General features: G+C 51.4%; 1 protein-coding gene across 1 annotated transcript in view; it reads left to right on the forward strand.

Moving 5' to 3' along the window:
• The window catches only part of MYO1E (myosin IE), a 177,578-nt gene extending 161,288 nt beyond the window's left edge, over positions 1-16,290 (forward strand). Inside the window, exons 25-28 of the mRNA XM_084871309.1 lie at positions 768-860; positions 1,124-1,325; positions 13,042-13,211; positions 15,259-16,290. Coding sequence (XP_084727435.1) covers positions 768-860; positions 1,124-1,325; positions 13,042-13,211; positions 15,259-15,335 — 542 coding nt within the window. The 3' untranslated portion in view covers positions 15,336-16,290. The remainder of the gene's footprint in view (positions 1-767; positions 861-1,123; positions 1,326-13,041; positions 13,212-15,258) is intronic.
• Positions 16,291-18,496: the final 2,206 nt, after the last annotated feature.

Genomic DNA, 18,496 nt, shown 5'->3' on the forward strand with positions numbered 1-18,496 from the left:
GGTGACTTTGCCCCAGAACCCCAGGATCACTCCTTTGTGCTGCTCGCACCTCGACGCTGCCTGCCTCCTCCCTGCAGGGGCTGCCCTCCACACCCTCTCCAGCTGCCCGCCTTGAGACCCTCTTTATCGGTTCCCTCTCTGGCGCGTGTCCCAGCTGGCCACCGGGGCCCTGTCGTCCCAGCCCTGATTCTGGCCGGCAGTGATCATCCATTAGCACCAGCTCCTTTCAGGCTCCTCAGGCTCTGTCCAGGGTCCAAGTCTGCTCCCATCCTCCGGGGCCTCTGTTTCCCTGAAAGACTGTGGAACACAAACTCTTGCATAAAAGGCTCAACATAAGCAGATGTGCCATTGGTGCCGAAATGTGCCTCACGCCCGTGGCCTTGCCATGTAGCGCTTGCGTGTTCAGCTCCTGGGCTGTATTCAGGACATGAGTGCAAGCATGAAAATCTCCCTCCTGTCTCTTGAAAAGTCTACACAAATTGGAACACCTTTGTAAGATTATTAATAACTCGTTGTACAGTTATTGTCTCTAGCTAGCATTTCAAAACCGTTCCTCCATCCACCTATCCTCCAGCCCCGCCCAGCCAGCAGCTACCAGGACAGTATTTCCCCCAAATATATCTTCTCCGCCGCGGCCAGCCTCCTGCAGAGCCCACCCAGATCTGCATTCCAGGGTCTCCCAAGTTTTGCACAAGCAAGAAGCCACCAGGAGCCATGAAACCGATGAGCTGTACTGATTGTGACGTCGTCCTGCTTGTTTATTTCAGGTCCCACCCGGAGGAGCATGAGCCAAAACAGAGGTTATTCCGGTCAGACTCACAATGCCAACTACCCGATGAGAGCTGCCCCTCCCCCGCCAGGTAAGCCAGGCCAGTGCCACGGACTGGGACCACTCACCTGAACCCATAGCTTACAAAACATAACTGGGAAGAAGCCCATGAGCAGATAAATGCAGGTAATCAGACAGCCTGAGCCACCTCGGTGCCAGGCGTGCTCCCAGCGGCGCTGCTCGTGGCCCTGAGGCCTGGTGCTGTGAAGTAACTTGCTTAATCAATGGTAGGAACCTGGAGAGACTTTTGGCAAAGGATCGTAAAATCGAAGGCTCATGGTGTCCTCTTTCTAGGATACCATCAGAACGGAGTCATCAAAAACCAGTTTGCGCCACACCCGCATGCTCCCGGAAACCAGCGGTCAAATCAGAAAAGCCTGTACACCTCCATGGCCCGACCGCCCCTGCCCCGACAGCAGTCCACGGGCTCGGACCGCCTGTCGCAGATGCCGGAGAGCTTGGATTTCCTCAAGGTCCCGGACCAGGGTGTCGCAGGGTAAGATTCCGCCCTCTGTGGGGGAGGCCGCACCTCCTCTCCATCGATCACACCGAGGTCCACAGGTCTCCAGCCACACCATGGTCTCAGCACCCACCACCCTGCAGCCCTTGGTTGGCATTTTCGAAAGTACGACCAACCTGATGGCACACAACTCGTTCTGCAGAGAGGGTGCATCTTAGAAACATCAGAACAGGGGTCCCCATCCGCCCAGAGATTCAATCCCTCCGTAACCGTTCCTGCTCTCTGGCACGGCTGGGGAACAATGGGGTTTTGGTTTATGTCTGTGCCTGCAGTTGCATAAATAAGGTAGCTCCAAGAGTCATCAGGAATGTTGAGAATAACACCCCAGAATTCTATGAGAAGTAGAAGTTTGTGAATCAGCTCATTAGGGTTTTAAAATGAGAGCCTTCCTGCCTTTCTAGAACAAAAAATGAAGAGCAGTAAAAAGAAAGCCAGGCTTTGGACCTGAGGAAGGGAAGATTCCTGGAACTGTGTAGATTAAGCATGTCAAACTCACGGCCCACAGGCCGAATGCCTTTTTTATTTGGCCCGTGTTAGCCTTTGAGTTTGACATGCTTGGTGTAAATATTCCAAGAGTTATCAGTGTGGAAAGGGGGTTAGGCCAATTTCAAGACAAGTGAGTGAACTCTGACAGGGGGTAAGTAGCGGAACCAGTAAACCAAAAACATTCAGTTGTATTGTCAAATACCAGAGAAGGATGAGAATCCTATTTCAACCCCTATTGCTTATTTAATATTGGACCTGCTGCTGCCCCTCTTTGAGCTTTATTTTCCTCAGCTGTACATGGATGTAATACCACCGAGCTTGCAGAGTTGTTGAGAGGACTAGAAATTATATACAAAATGTCTAGCCTGATACTAGGCATGTGGGAAGCTGCTCAGCCAACTGCAGCTTGATGTAATGGTGATAGTGGTGATGGTGATTGATGATGGTGATTGATGGTGGTGGTGGTGATTGATGATGGTGATGGTGGTGGTGGTAATGGTGATTGTGATGTTGATTGATGGTGATGGTGGTGATTGGTGATGATGGTGATGGTGGTGATTGATGGTGATGGTGGTGAATGATGGTGATGGTGGAGGTGGTGATCGATGATGGTGATGGTGATGATGGTGGTGGTGCTGATGGTGATACAATCATTATCTCATGGTGGGCATGACTTAGGAACCTTCTACCTCTGCATGATTCTTAGTAATGGAATAGTTCTCTCTGCTGAACCCAGGGAGGGGCCTCCTTCAGCCCCAGCTCTCCTCTCTCATGCCCTCCTCCATTCTCCATTCTCTCCAAGCCTCTGGAATGATGGTGAAGCTTCTCATGGGATCAGAAGACGTGTACGAAACAGAGCGGAACAGCAGCTCCTCCCTCTGGGTGGGCAGCCACCACTCACCTCCCTGCCCCATTATGAGAGGTTTTCCTGCCTTGTCAGCTTCTTTCTGAAGACCACAAAGCTCTTAGGAACTTGGCCACGTTCGCTCCTGCTGTTTCTCTTTCCTTCGTGACTCTTACCCCATTTGGGCTACAGATGGAAGCACGTGGGTTGCATACAGGTGGCCCTCAGTAGAGTGGATGCCACCCCTTCATTAGATCTCTCCCCGCCTCCCCCCTCTCTTGTGGAACTAGCTCTGTTGCATCTGTTCTGGTGACCATGGCTCACTGGTCGGCTTGGTCTAAGGCAGTTGCGCTCAGACTTTAACGAGCACCAGGGTCCCTGGAGAACTCACTGGCCCACCTCCAGAGATTTGGATTCAGCAGGTCGGGGTGGGACCTAAGAATTTAACTTCTTCCAAGTTCCCAGCGCTGCTGCTGAACCAGGACCACACTTTGAAAACCACTGGTCTAGACTGATTGTTAAAGGGAAGGGCCTGTGTAAAGGTGAGTTGAAAGGGTGCTGTTGAGGCAACAGATTTGCTCTGTAATCCAGACCCAGGCTGAAGCAATCAAGCAACCCTTCCCGGGCCCAGCTGATTGTCATGAAGGAGGCAGGGGATTTAAGTCGGTGAACAAAATGCACCCCATCCCTTAACTCTGCCTGCTAGCTTCCTACTTGCTCTGGTTTTGGCAAGCAGAACCATCTTTCCAGCCTGCTCCTGCAAGTTCCAGACTTGCACACCAGCCAGCCGGGAGCATCTGTCAGCCAAGGGCAGGCAATTTAGGAACGTTGTGTCTTCATCGAGGCTGCTCCCTTCCAGCCCTCAGCCCCGTGGTTCTCTGTTCAAGCCCATCACACCCTTCTCCACAGTCAGGCCTGAAGATCAGGCATGCGTGGTGTTGCCCTGGCAATGGCTGTGAGGCCGGGCAGCACGATGTTCCCAGCTGTGTGAAAGTCACGATCGTCATTAGGCACTGAGTACAGTAGCTGCGAGCATCTCAGCCAGTCTCCACCGGACATTAAATCTGCTCTGGGTACACATTTCTTAAGAACCTGCATGTACTCTGGTCAAAGGACTGAGCTTTTCTTAGAATTCATTTTCTAAAACATATAAAAGTGAAATAGAAAATAATTTCTCATGTGGCCAGAGACCTTAGATGTGCATTTCAGGAGCCTTGTCGTTCCGTGCACTGACTAGCTCCCCTTTGCCAAGAAAACGTGAATTGCTTTATTCCGCAGGAAGCGGTCGGAGCCAGCAGGGAGCTCTGGGATCCCACGCTTGTGCCTTTCCTTAAACATGAAAATGCGTTTAGACATCACAGTCCCAAGCAGTGACCTAGAACTCGCCAATCTAGAAAAGCAAGATTAGCACAGTCTTTCACACCCTCGGGTTTATCTTTCCTCTCCCTCTCCCGCCCCCGGTGCACTCTTCCTTCCAGACATATTAAGCATAAGCAATCATTTCTCTTGGATCATGCAGTGTGGATAAAATCAAACGGTGTAATTAGCACCTCGAGTTAATTCAGGAAAGTCTTTGTCAGTTTATTTTATGTTCCATCATGTTATTTTTTTTTTTTTTGGGGGGGGGGGGAGCATGCATGAAGCTTTCACTAAATTGATGACCGCCCCCGCAGGTTTCTTTACCCTTGCCTTACCACATGTGTGACATAGTCATTGTTCTTGTCGTCGTCATTGTTTTCGTCATCCAAGGATACTAAGCAAGGTGGAGAGGGGCCAGCAGCTTGCAGTCCTTTAGCATACCTTCTGAAAAGTCCGATTCAGGTGAAAAGCTCCGTGCTGATTCTCAGGGAAAGAGGGCAGGTGAAGAAAGAGCCATACAAGCAGCTCATTCATCAGCCTTCGCTCTGACCTCCTAGGAACACGTGATGTGCCAATCAAGGGTGCTTTATACCTCCCCCCGTAACTGAGATGACCTGCACTTCATTGCTGGAAGTATCAAAACCCAGACCCGGATGTCTTTTCTGTTGGCCTTTTTAACCCCGTGACCCATTTCATGCGAGGACAATTTCAGGAAATTTCTAGATACCCCAGAGATTGCTCCAACTAGCGGTTGGAGAACCAGGAAAATACTGGGAGTGCTCAGCGGTAGGGCTTCTGGCCACAGCGCAAAGGAGGGATCGATAGAAAAACTGAAATGCTGCCCGTGTGTCTCTTGACAAGGTTCTCCTAATGGAGTCATATTTTCAAGGGGCTTAAAATTTCCAACAAGTGTCCAATAGCAATATTTCTCAACCCGTAAGCTACAGGAGCGGCAGCCATATCCTGGCCCAAGCCGACATGAAGCTGAGGAATTCCTGGCATCCATCCCCTCATTTCCAGTAATGTTTATAGATTCAACCTTTTGGAACAGACCCTATTTTAAAGAGCCAGTGAAATAAAATGCCATTATTTTCCTTCCTGGAATTTCAAGACATAAATTTCACATCTGCAGAACAAAGAAGTGATAGCTGAGAGCTTAAGCCCAGCTAACCCTGGCGTGAACTAGTGCACCGCTGCCTCAGGCGTGGCGGCTGCAGAGTTCACAAGGGGGAGTGCAGCGAGCGCACGACTCGCACTGCAGGGACGGTGTGAGTCCCAGCTTATGGGTTTGGTTCTTCATGGATTCGTTCATTGAATATTGACGGGGCCACGTGCCTTCCATGTGCCACATGCTGGGCACATGGATCATTTTGCCAATAACCTGCTGCATTGCCTCTGATCTATCACTTGCTCTTTCTACACCTTGGTGACCTCACCTGCATAAGAGGGATCGTATATATAAGCCTAGTGTGCAAATTCCTGGCCAAAACTCTCTGGCTCAGGAGTTCGATCACTCGCTATGACATGTGCTGACCATCAGGGGGCAGCACAGAATGGAGGGAAGCCCCAGCAGGCAGCCACTAGAGACCCCACCCGTGCACGATTTCGTGCACTGGGCCTCTAGTAAGAATATAATTTGAAAAGCTTCTCCGCGGGGTTTCTTGGAGGTGAATAAGGGCTTTGAAAATGGTAAAGCACTATGTAGCTTGAATGTTTAATTGTATTGGTTTTATGACTGTTACTCAAGGGCTTTGCTCTCTTAGGGAAATAGTCATGTCCTACCAGGATTGAAAACTGGGTGTCCCCTGGCCACTGGCTTTTCTTGTAAGAACTCTGATCTGTGGCCTGCACAGAGGGTCTCTGGGAAGGTCTAAGCTTTAAGCATCGCTGGCTTTAACAGGGAATATGCAGCCTAGGGAAGCAAGAAAGGGACCAGTCAGGGAGACCCCTTCATATCTCTCTCTCCCTCTCTCTCTCTCTCTCTCTCTCTCTCTCTCTCTCTCTCACACACACACACACACACACACACACACACACACACAAACATACACACAATAGCTATGCCACTCTGTAGGCTCAGAGCAACAGCAGAACAAGGGTTGCTGAGGTAATATTGCAGCAGACACTGCTGCATTTGGACAACGTCAATGAAGCCCAAATCTCGTCCCACTGACTCTTCCCCAATCTTTGCTCCAATCACTGTGAGAACTCACATCTCCTGGAAAGTAACTGGCATTCCCAGGAGAGAGCACGTGAACCCTCGCTTTAGAAAGCGTTGTTGTCCCTGATGTTATTTGCGGTTTTGTTTCCTGCGGGCCTTTGGCATCTTCTGAGGCTGAGCAGCTGTGCACAGGGGTTCAAATGTCAGTCAGCATCCTGGTGTTTCAGGGCAAAGGCACCCTCGGCCTTCCCGTCCCTGCCACTGGGCTTCTCCAGCAGCGCAGGTCCTCGCTGAGCAGACCAACGTAACGTGTTCAAGCACTCAGGGGACTGTCATGTTGGTTATAATGTGGTTGCGTTAGAGGTCCAGTGCCCGACTCAGGAAAAACACCTGCTGTACAAGCAAGTCCTTCCTTGTTTGTTTTCTTACTGGGAAATAGACACAATAAAATGGTAAGTGTGTACGATTAGCCTGAAACGTGGGTCCAGGAGTGATAGGAGCACTAAATTGCCATGTGCTAGCTATATACAGTGAAACACGGGGTTTGGTCAGTGATGTGGAGTTTCTTAACTACAAACTATTACGTGTAGAAAGTGAACCGTCACTATTGAAATGGCAATGGGGAAAATGACTTCGTTATCTGTCTGAAATTCTTGCTCCAACCCTCGTGATCCCAGTAACACAGTTTCCAGTCATGTCAGGTTTATTAGGAATGCACATCTCATAAAGTTCCAGACATAACAAAATTACCTAAACCCTGCACACCCACTGCTAAACAAATCTAGGCTTTGTCGCTTTCTATCGCTTTTGGACGAGTGAGTGTGAGTTATCGCGAGGGGGACGGGAAGTGCTGGCGAGCAGCTGGCTGTGGGGAGCTGGCCCGTTCCACTCTCGCCGTGGCCAATGGCAGCTGCCAGCGTGGCCACCGTTGGTCTCAGGGGTGGGGAGAGCCCCCACACACCACTGTCCGTGCATAAGCAGCAGACAGTAACTTCAGAGCATAGACAGAAGATGTAGGAAAGTAGTTAGGAAGGGTTGCTACGAGTATTTATTGCCTTTGCTTTATTATAACTTATTCAATCATAAATGTGTTGGATTTCATCTTTAATAATGACTGTTTAACAACTGGCTCACAAAAATCCTGACAGTGTGACCGCCTGTCCCCGCAGGCTGGCCGGGGCCAGTTCCAGCTCCCGGGCACCAGGCCGTGTCTGCTGTGGAAGAAAGTCTGAATCCCTTCTTCCCTGGGCTGGCCAGTCGGCTCCTGGCTGCCAAGGGAGGGCTCCAGGCCCCTAAGACTTCATTCCCCAGCGCTGGCAGCTCACAGAAAGGCCTTCTCTCCTCATTATTGATTACACAGGATCGCCCCCTAGTGATGCAAAGGAGATGGTCTGTTGAAGGCTGAACCCATGGAGATGAGCCTGGAAAATGGCTATTCTCATTGACCGTTTTTCTATGGTTTCCAAGTCCACATGCAGTGGGCGGGAGACAGTGACCACCCGCCGGGCACAGGCGTCCTGTGTTCCCGCCATAGCTGACGGTAGGAATGTGGTTGGGAGCGCTCTGTGAGGCTCTGTCAGAATTAGAGGAAGGACCTGGGCCCTGGCCTGGGTCCCCCTTAGTAACAGGTGAGACGCCTGAAGAGGCGAAGTGGCACATCCACCTTATGTGCAGCCAGTGGCAGAGCCGGGCCACCCACCTGGGACACCAACTCTAAGCCGGTGTCACTTCTGTGCCCTGTCACTGCATCAGAATGTGCGGGCTGGGGCCACATGGTGCTCCTGGGCCTGGTGAGCGCCAACAGGCCAGGTCCCGTCCCGGGCAGCCTCCTGTCCTGATAGTGACACAAGCCTCTGTCCCACCCTGTCAGTCCCCGGCTGGGAGCAGGTTGGGTACCAGAGCACGTGGCAGGGGCTGGAGATGAGCTTGGAAGGCTGAGCAGGCATTCGCAGTACTGGGTAGAGAGTGGAGGCAGAGGGTGGAGGCAGCCAGGGGAGCATGGCCAGACGGAGGGACCAGAAAGGTCGTGTGGCTAAGAGCAGTGAGAGCCTTGTGCCTCTGCCGTCTAGTCAGTCAAGTCACCGGTGACGAGACCAGCAGGAAGCCCAGGAGTGCTGTGAGGTTAGATGAAGCAACGTCTGAAAATGCCTAGCACAGTGCCTCACCCGGAGCAGGCAAAGCCAGCACGTTTGTCTGCATCTCAATCAGCTACAGGCAGGGGTTCCCAGATGGCACACCATCTGCTGACACTTGCGAGGAGAGTGGAGACGTGCCCAGATGTGTCAGTGCTGCCGGAGTGCTGGTGAGGAGGAGGGCTTTGCGTCTCCCGCTCTCTTTGGGGAGACGCTGCCTTACAACAGCCCCCTCCTGGGCACAAGGACATTTCAACAGGAAAGAGCCCAGCATGGTGACCTCAGGGATGCAGAGCTGTTCTCCACATCCACATCCAACACTCTCTCCCCAGCAACCGCACCCACCTCAGAGCCACCCGGACTCCCCCTCCCACCTGCGGAGTGCTGGGAGCTCCATGGGCCAACTGAGGAGGGACCAGTTTATATTGCCAGGATGGTACAGTTGTCCAGGGCCTGGGACAAACAACTTGCCCGGGGTCTACCCGGGAGCCCAAACTCCCCAGTAATCCCTGAGGTTTTACTTTGATTTTTCTGAGGACGTGGCCTCTGGTGCCTTGGGATCAGAGACCCTGCAGTGGCTGTGTTCACACCTCCAGCCCCTCCTCCACTCTGCCCGCGGCTGCTGCCCACAGCTGGCCCGGCTCTCTCTGGGCATCCGCAGTGCACTACAGCGCCCCAAGGGGCTCATGCAATTTACTCGTGTGTGTGTGTGTGTGTGTGTGTGTGTGTGTGTGTGTGTGTGTGTTTAACCAGCTTTTGGGGGGATAAAAAAAAATCAACTGTTTTAGAGTATAATTCAACAGTTTTTGGTATAGTCACAGAGTTGCGCAATTGTCATCATAATCTACTTTTAGAACATTTTCATCACCCCCCAAAAACAAAGTTTTCTGCCATTAACCATCACTCCCCAATCCCCAACCCCAGCTCTAGACAACCACACTAATCTACTTTTTGTTCATATAAATTAGCCTTTCCTGGACATTTCATATAAAGAGAACCATCCTTCTTTTGTTACATTTTATTTATTTATTAATTTTAGTGTATTCCTTAGGGTTTTCTACGTGCAAATCATCACATGTGCAAATAGTGGTATTTTCACTTCTAATCTGAGTGCCTTTTATTCTTGGCCAATTGCTCTGGCTGGAGCTTCCAGTGCAGTGCTGGGCGGACACGGTGTGCGCTGATGCCCTGTTTTGCTCCTGGTCTTCGGGAGAGAGCACTGTCTTTCACCAGCAGGTGTGACGTGAGCTGGGAATGTGTGGACGGGGCTCCTCACCCTGCCAGGGCTCGGGCTTCCATGACAAAGGTGGGGAGGCACTATTGTGCCCTGTGGCAGGATGTGAGTTTGGGGCCAGCAGGGGCCACACCTGGCAGGGCCCTTTTTGGCCCATTTCCCAATGTTGTAGACAACGGGAATGGCACCAGTTGTCTAACCAGTAGGGTCAGACCAAACGTGGGTTCAGCAACCTTGGTACTTGGGTTCTGGGTAGGAAACCACTCAGAGTCCAGACCCAGACTATGAGAGAACACGTATTGGGTAAATCACAGAGATAGAAAACATAATTCCTAGAAGAAATGGGCTTAGGAAACAAGTTATCGTGGTGAAGGAAGGGCCCTCGGAGCTTGGGTGTGAGGAAGCTAATGGTAATGTGCCTGCGGCCAGGAGGGGAGGAGAGAGGGGGGAGGCACTGAGTTCTCCATCCTATAGGTTTTAAGGACCTCGGTTTTAGGGGAGATCAGGGGAAGGTCTCAATAGAATCTCCTAGCTTTCCAGGTGTGTTCATTCAAGGCTGTGGTCTCTGGTGATTGATTGGCAGGCGCTAGGACAGGGGGTCATTATTCAAAGCAGCTGGTCCTCACAGCAGCCTTATCTGGTTTTACTGCTTATCTGGTCCTGGAGCTGAAATACCACGGAGGCCTAGATGCTATCTCTAAGGAGGAAGGGTTCAAGGGTCCAAACCTCCTGACCCTGGGGGTGAGGTCTCACCCCACCATTGATTGTCCATTGCTAGGCACCTGGGCCTTTCCACCTGGTGACCTTCTGTGCCTGGCCCATCGCCCTTGCTCTGCTCCTGTCTAACTGCCTGCCACAGTGGTCGGCAAACTGCGGCTCCCAAGCCACATGCAGCTCTTTGGCCCCTTGAATGTGGCTCTCCCACAGCACGTACAGTGCAATAAAAACTTCATGGCCCATGCGCAGAAGTCAGTTTTCAGCCTGGGCGAGTCTATTTTGAAGAAGTGGTGTTAGAACACACGGCTTGCCAACCACTGGCCTACCACATCAAGAGCAGAGAGAAGCTGTTCGGAGGGTTTTTAGTAGGGGTGAGGTGAACTAATAAGCGCTGAGCTGGGGCGATATTCTGGGGGCTCAGGAAGGAAGCAGCTGGCAGGGAAGAAATGGAGGAGGAGGAACTGAGGGCTTAGTCAAAGCTGGAGGCGGATGGGCAGAGCAGCCAGGGAGGGGTGACGGCCCGGATGGCTGCAAGGAGGATAGTCCTACCTCCCAGGGTCATCCAGCTCCACTGAGAGGCCCCTGTCCGGGGACCACGCCTGAGGCCCAACTCTCTAGGCTCCAGATGCCTCATCAACCTGCCCTGGTGGTAGGTTTCCCTTATCTAGGGGCCCCGAGGAGTGAGTGTGTGTGTGTGTGTGTGTGTGTGTGTGTGTGTGTGTGTGTTTGTGTTCGTTCCTCCCCGCCCTGCTCCCTGGAACTATAGGCCGGAGCTCTCCTCCCTCACAGGGTGTTCTAACACTCACTCAGCCCTCCGCCCCACTCCCTGTTGCTGGGAAATCAGCTGACTGCTGGTATGCAGGCTGGTGGCTCTTATTAACCAAATGCTGACATCCCTAACACACAGGTCTGCTCTCGGGAAGCCAGCAGGGACTGGGGATTTCCGGGGACCAGGGAGGAAGTGGTGTATGCTGGTCTCCCAGGCGCCTTTCCTCTGTGATGGAAGTGCTTGCTGGGGTGGGCGGTGGGGACGTGGTTGACCTGAGGAGGCTGAATGAAGCCTGTGTAACCTTGGGGTTGCTCCGTCCCACAAAGGATGGGAGCCCCACCCCTGCTGGGAGCAGCCCTAGCACCCTGTTGACATCCAGTGCCCCTCCCCCATCATCCAACTTACTCCTGGCACCCAGTGAGCACCTGGCATCACAGGGCCTCAGCGAGGACACTGGGGCCCTGGCCTCCTGAGAGCACAGCTCCGAACCAGGTGTGTTTGTTCCTTCCAGAACTCAGGCCCCAGGAGAGAACCCCTTCCCCCCTCCCTCCCCCAGGTGTGAGCAGGTGCTCACAGACCCGCCAGACAGAACAGCCCAGCCCCAGCCCTGCTCTGCTGAGTTCAGCCCAACCCCCTTAGAGGAAACCGTAAGCTTAACTTTCCTTTGGTGTGTCCTTAAGCAAAGGGGGCAGGGGGAGGGTCTATATTTCTATTTCCTTTTCCTTTCTCTCTAAATGCTTTCCTGATCATACTTAATAGTTGTTTCAGGTATAGGTTTAAAGATCTCCTTTAACAGGAAGAAGCGATAGTTACATGCCTGAGACAGTGCTGAATGGAGGCAGGAGGCAGCGGTGTGTATTGGGAGAGTACACTGAGGGCTGGATTAGGGTTCTGGTTCTGGCGATATTTTTGATGATCTTGACCAAGGGGAGGAGGTGCCACTGGCATCCAGAGGGGAAAGGCTGGAGACGTTGTAAACACCCTCCAGTGCAGAGGACAGCCCCACAGCCAAGAAAAGTGGCCCCAAGGTGAGCAGTGCTGAGGCGAGAAGCGGCTCTGGGTGAGCTCTGGCACAGCAGCGTTTCTGTGATGGAGCTGGGGTCATCCACACGAGCAGGCCAGGGAATCGGGACGTGTGCACGGAGTGGAGTGGGATAGAGCAATGAACTAAAATTCCACACATTGCCGAAACCAGTTTGGCTCAGTGGATAGAGCGTCGGCCTGTGGACTGAAAGGACCTGGGTTCGATTCCGATCAGGGGCATGTACCTTGGTTGTGGGCACATCCCCAGTGGGGGGTGTGCAAGAGGCAGCTGATCGATTTTTTCTCATCGATGTTTCTAATTCTCTATCCCTCTCTCTTCCTCTCTGTAAAAAATCAATAAAATATATTAAAAAAATAAAATTCCATACATCAACGGGCTACATCTCAGAAATGGAGTGAGGGGTAATAGAATGGGATTCCTTCGTACAGTTAAAACAAGCACACTGCATGGTTTGTTTAGGGAGATGTGTGTTGTAAAACTACAAAGAAAACCAGAATTATTAATGCAAAGTGTGTGTGGGAGGGATGGCAGCTGAGGAGAGGCTTCTGTGGCACCCTCAAAAATGGTGTCCAAAGTTGGGGAGGGAGTAGCTTCGTGACTGTTTTATTATCATATATCTATGAATCTATCTTTTCCACAATATGCTAGGGGTGCAGTAACAGCAGCTAACGTTTATTGAGAGCTAGCTATATGCTTTTACAATGACCTTATCAGGAAGGCTGTTCTAGTATCAGAACAAGTTTAGGAACTGACATATCCTTCTAAGGATAGAGCTGGATTGGAGCTCAAACAGGCCAGTGCTGGCCCCAGGCCCTAGACCAGCAGCGGTCACCAACCTTTCGGACTTCATGGACCACAGGTTGGTGACCGCTGGTCTAGACCACTACACGGAGCTGCTGCTGCCCCTGTCCGGTACCCTCTCACCTGCCTCCCCTCTCTCCACAGGGTCCGGAGACAGACCACCAGCAGGCCCAACCCAGCAGGGGGCAGACCCAAGCCCCAGCCCAAGCCCAAGCCTCAGGTGCCACAGTGCAAGGCTCTGTATGCCTACGACGCTCAGGACACAGATGAACTCAGCTTCAATGCCAATGACATTATCGACATTATCAAAGAAGGTACGTAAGATTCTATTTTTTAATTTTTATTTCAGAGAGGAAGGAGGAGAGAATATAAAATAAAGAGGGAAAGATAAAAACATCAATGATGAGATAGAATCATTGATTGGCTGCCTCCTGCACACGCCACACTGGAGACCAACCCTGAAACCTGGGCATTTGCCCCTACTGGGGATCGAACCGTGACTTCATGGGCCGGCGCTCAATTCCCGAGCCACGCCAGCCAGGCCAGATTCATTTTTTAATGCTTCTTTCAGATCTTCTTTCAGCTGCTCCCTTCCCTTCTCGGGCTGGTTTTCCTCCTGGGAGCAGAATTGCTGCCTCACTGCCAGACCAACAGGTCTAACCAGATCTGAAAGCTGCTCTGTCTCCAAGACAAGGTCTTCTCTTGGCCACTGGACACAGTGCTCAGTCTCACTGGGATTGGGCCAAATTGGTCATGTGCTCACCCCTGATCCAGTCTCCAAAGCCAGACCAAGGCTTACCCGAGTGGGTGAAACCGGCAGGGACTGCACTAGAAACAGGAGCTGGGCCTCTCCCCCAGAACTTCATGGTCCCCCCTAATGAAGGGGATGGGATGGAAGCCAGGGAGGCAGCCTGTAACGTCCATTTTAAAAGTGGCTGGATGTTTTATTAGTTTGGTAGAGAAGGTGAGTTGGAATGTAATATACATAAAATCAAACTGAGTGCCTAAAGCATAAAAAACAAAGATGACTCCTGGCTTGGTGATAGAAGACACGCCATGAAGGAAATGGCATTTGTGGGGAGGGCGGGGGAGACAGACAGAGAGAACAGAGGCTAGAAAGAACAGGTGGTTTTAGGAAAGGCAGCTGATGCCTGGCCTTGGTGCAGAATCCCCAAGGAGATGACCAGGAGATGAGGTGACACGGGATGGCCTGGTCACCGAAGGGCCTGAGCGTCAGGCTCGGGAAGACACTGTAGAGCCGCCCCAGGCTTCGGAGGACAGCGGAGTGAGCATGGTCCTCGGCAAGTTCCGCTTTCAGGAGGAGGGGGCCAGGAACCGTGTCTTTCACAGGCTCCTTCCCTGCACGGCTCCCTGAGGAGGATTCTAGTCCCTGGACCAAACTCCTTCTAATTGGTCCCTGGGCTCTTTGGTGTTTTGTTTTGAATCTTTTTTTTAATCATCTACTTTTCCACAGGTTTTAATAGTGTAAGCCAGTTAGTATCCTTCTTCAGAAGTGTCCAAGTGAAAATAGGTATTGAAATAAAGTCTAGTAAACACAAACAGGATTTTTATTACCAGCTTTGTTCAGCACAAATTCTGGAAATAACCTAATGTCCAATAAAGCAGTTGATCAAAGACCATCGGAAAACACAGATATTTACATCACAATTCATAACAGTAGCAAAATTACAGTTCTCAAGTAGCAACGAAAATAATTTTATGGTTGGGGGGGTCACCACAATATGAGGAACTGTATTAAAGGGTCGAGGCATTAGGAAGGTTGAGAACCACTGCAGAAAAAGGTCGGGAAGAATATATACCAAATACTTACTACTAGTGAAGGGCTTGGGGGTGAGGTGGGAGGTGGGAGGTAAGGGTTGGAAGTGAAGGGGGAGGAAACAGGACTGGGGCCATCAAACCAGGACACAGCCAGTCTCTGCCAGCCTCACAGCTACCCCAGCGTTAGACTGCTTGTTGCAGAGACCGAATGTCCAGGCCCTGGCTCCGATGGGCCCCAGCTGCCCCAAAGAAGAAGAGCCGTGGCCTCATCTCAGTCCTAAAGGACCGACAGCTGGACCCTGTCACCAGAACCTCACATCTGGGCAGCAGGTCCTTCCCTGAAGAGGGCCCTGAGTGGCCCACCGGTGTGTCTGCTGTAAGGGACAGGTTAGAGGGGTGGGCGGAGGTGGGAGAGGGCACAGAGGGGGATTAATGCTGATGGAAAAAATAACAGAAAATAAAGAAGGAAAAAGAATGTGGCTGGAGACAAGTCTCGCTTGCCCTGGGCTGCACCGTGGGCGGGGCGCTTGGCCAGGGTAGAACAGCCTGCCCCCTTCACTCCTGCCCTCTGTCTTCCTGCAGATCCTTCTGGCTGGTGGACGGGCCGGCTCCGCGGCAAGCAGGGCCTGTTCCCCAACAACTACGTGACCAAGATCTGAGCGGCACGGACTGGCGCGCGGGCAAAGGCGCTCCAGGCCGGACGGGAGGGGACACTGCTTCTCCAAGGCCCGGAGTCACTCTGGCCCCTTCCCCAGGACGTGGAAAGGCTGGGTCCGGGAGAGCATCGTCACTCCATCAATGACCCTACAAGACGGCCCATCATGGGAACCCAGGAGGGCAAAACAACCCCCCGCTAAGTTTATTTATTCTATTTAAACCTGGCCAGAGGGCGGGCGGGTCCACGCACACCTTGTTGGCTCCATCAGAGCAGCACCCCGCTCGCTCACCGGGCCCAGGGAACGGCTGTGGGCGGCTGCCGACAAGTGCCTTTAGTTGAAGAGCACATTTCTCTCATCCCTCTCTTCCTCTCCTGACACACATTCCCTCTGGGAGGGCCCCACTCTGCAGGAGTGAGTGGGCACTTCCGGTGCAAATGCCAAGGGCGGGCCTGGCCTGCCGAGCCCGTGGGAGCAGAGGGGCGCTGGTTTACACGTGCTGGGACCCTCGGGCTGCGGGGCTGCGTGGGGCTGGGGGCTGGGCTGTCGGCCTTGCTCTCCCGGGTCTTCAGTGGGAATGTGGCTGGCCCATGTTGGTTTTGTGTTTATTGCTGTACCTATTACTAGAAGGGTCTCTTTTTTTTCAAGCTGTACATTTATAAAAACAGATCATATACTGTATATATAAAAAAAATCTCGAGATGGTAGAAACATGTATGAATGTACTAAGTAGTATTTCACTGTGCTTATCCATAAGGTAGGTTTTATTACAAAACTCGCACCAGGTACTTACTGACGTGCACTACTCCTTCCAACTAGAGAATCAGTGTTACTGCTTTCTAGCTCCGCCCCGCAAGCCCCTCCCAACCCTTCCCCTACAGCTAATTACCCGCCCCCTCCCACCCCACTCTGTGGTCCCCCCCCTTACCTCCTAATAAATAAAGGAATCGGTGAACGCCTTTGTTCTTTCTCAATATTTATTATGGGCTAAATTGGGTCCATCTCCCCCAAAAAGATACTTTGAAGTCCTAATCCCCAGTACCATCGCATATGACCTTATTTGGAAATAGGTTTTTTACAGAGGTGATCAAGTTAGAATTAGGAAGCACCGTAATCCACTATACCTGGCATCCCCAGAAAAGGGAAATTTGGACTCAGACTGACACACAGAGAGGGCAGACGATGTGGAGTCAGCCAGCCACAGGCCCAGGAGAGGGGTCCGGAACGGGTCCTCCCTCAGAAGACCGGCACCTGGTCTCAGACCTCAGCCTCCACAAAGGGAAGACCACAAACCCGTCGCCAAGCCACCCAGGGTGCTGTGCTTTGCTGAGACAGCCCAGCCAACGCATTCAGTGTCACTGCAGAAATAGTGAGAAGGTGGAGGAAATGGCATGTGCACAATAAGGAAGAGGTTATAGGGGAGGCTCACTTCTCTACCTCCACTCCCAGTTGCCAGTCATTCTTTCTTTTATTTCTCTTTTTTTTTTTTTTAAGTACAATTTCCATTTGTTTTTCCCAGAGAACTTTTCTTCAGTCCTTAGGACTTCGCTCCTTACATGAGCTTTGGCGGAGGTCGTGGGCAGCACCCACAGGTGTAAATCAGGGTGGGGGTGAAGGTCCCTCTGGGCCCAGGATTCCTGACCACCTCGCTGTGAAGGCACAGCTCACACTGTATTTCACATGCAGCTTGGGAAGTACAGAGGCATGGGCCACACTGGCTTCAGGAATGTCCCTAAAGGCTGTGGCCTCTACTGTGTTTTGATGAACTTCTTAATGGCTTGTCCTTGGGCACACGTGTATCAGGTGCTTTGGTGCAACCAATACATTACACATGGGCGCAGCTTGCTTTGGCACAACACAGCGTGAAATCCCTGCATTCACAGCGAAGACTCCTTAATTGACGAACCCAAGAACAGCGACCCACTTTATTCAATTTCAGCATTTTTGCTGAAATCTAGGGCAAAAAGGCGTTTCTCACATTTATCAGTGCACAAGGTGACCCTGGGATTATTCGTAGCTATTGGGAAAGGAGAGTTTGACCAGCACACACCTTTTTGTCATTTCAGGATCCCTAACTCCTGTGGGGGGAAATTATCAGAGGTTACATATAAAGAGCAAAATGTGTCTGAATTCGGTACAAAGTAAACCACTGAATTCTGTGTTTTATCAAGAAACAGGAAGCAAACCCTGTTCAGTAACAATAACATAACATTTTTTTAAGATATATTAGTTTTTTACCGAGAGGAAAGGAGAGAGATAGAGAGTTAGAAACATTGATGAAAGGAAAACATCTATCAGCTGCCTCCTGCACACACCCTACCGAGTTTGTGCCTGCAACCAAGGTACATGCCCTTGACAGGAATTGAACCTGAGACCCCTCAGTCTGCAAGCCGACGCTCTATCCACTGAGCCAAACCAGTCAGGGCATTAACGTAACATTTATAGTATATTTCACTTCCTTTTTTTGTGACCATTTAAGAGACTGGCACTATAGTTTAGGATTTATAAAACTTGACACTAGGATTTCAGAGAGGAAGAGGTGGCCTAGTCTAAAATCTCCACTGTGCAAGTGAGCAGGCTCAGCACAGCTCACTCCTGTGCCCAAGATCACATAGCTCTGAAGTAGAGGTACCGTCATTTGAACCCCAATCTGACCCCAAGGCCCACGCTTTTAATCTCTGTCTTCAGCGAATATTAAGGAGTTTGACAGTCAGTCTAATTTGTCAACCTTTAAGCATCTAATATCTTTCTCTCAAAAATCAAAAGCCTAAAAAGAAAAACTCACAAATAGGAGTCAACAGCTATACATCTGTAACTCCTTTGATAGACAAGAGCTGCATCTAACATACCTTTGAATACCCAGAGTCCATCCCAGACCAGCAGCCTCATTAAACTCACAGCCACTCACGTTCGAGCGCCTCAGACACCGTGCTCCAGGCCTGACACACGTTAGCACATCTGAGGTCGACACTCTCACCCCAGCTCCCACAGGCCACCCTCTCCCAGGCTCGGGCCCAACAACCCAGCGTCAGGGGGCGTGCTCTCCAAATACTGCGGTTACATCACCACGTTTTCTAACTCCGGTGTTTTCCTATTATGACTTCTACCTTTATAGCTTACTGCACATTTATAACACATGAGTGTGGGTGCCGGCTGTGGCACAT

Source organism: Pipistrellus hanaki (assembly GCF_964339955.1).
Source record: "Pipistrellus hanaki genome assembly, chromosome: 1".
Classification (NCBI taxonomy): domain Eukaryota; kingdom Metazoa; phylum Chordata; class Mammalia; order Chiroptera; family Vespertilionidae; genus Pipistrellus; species Pipistrellus hanaki.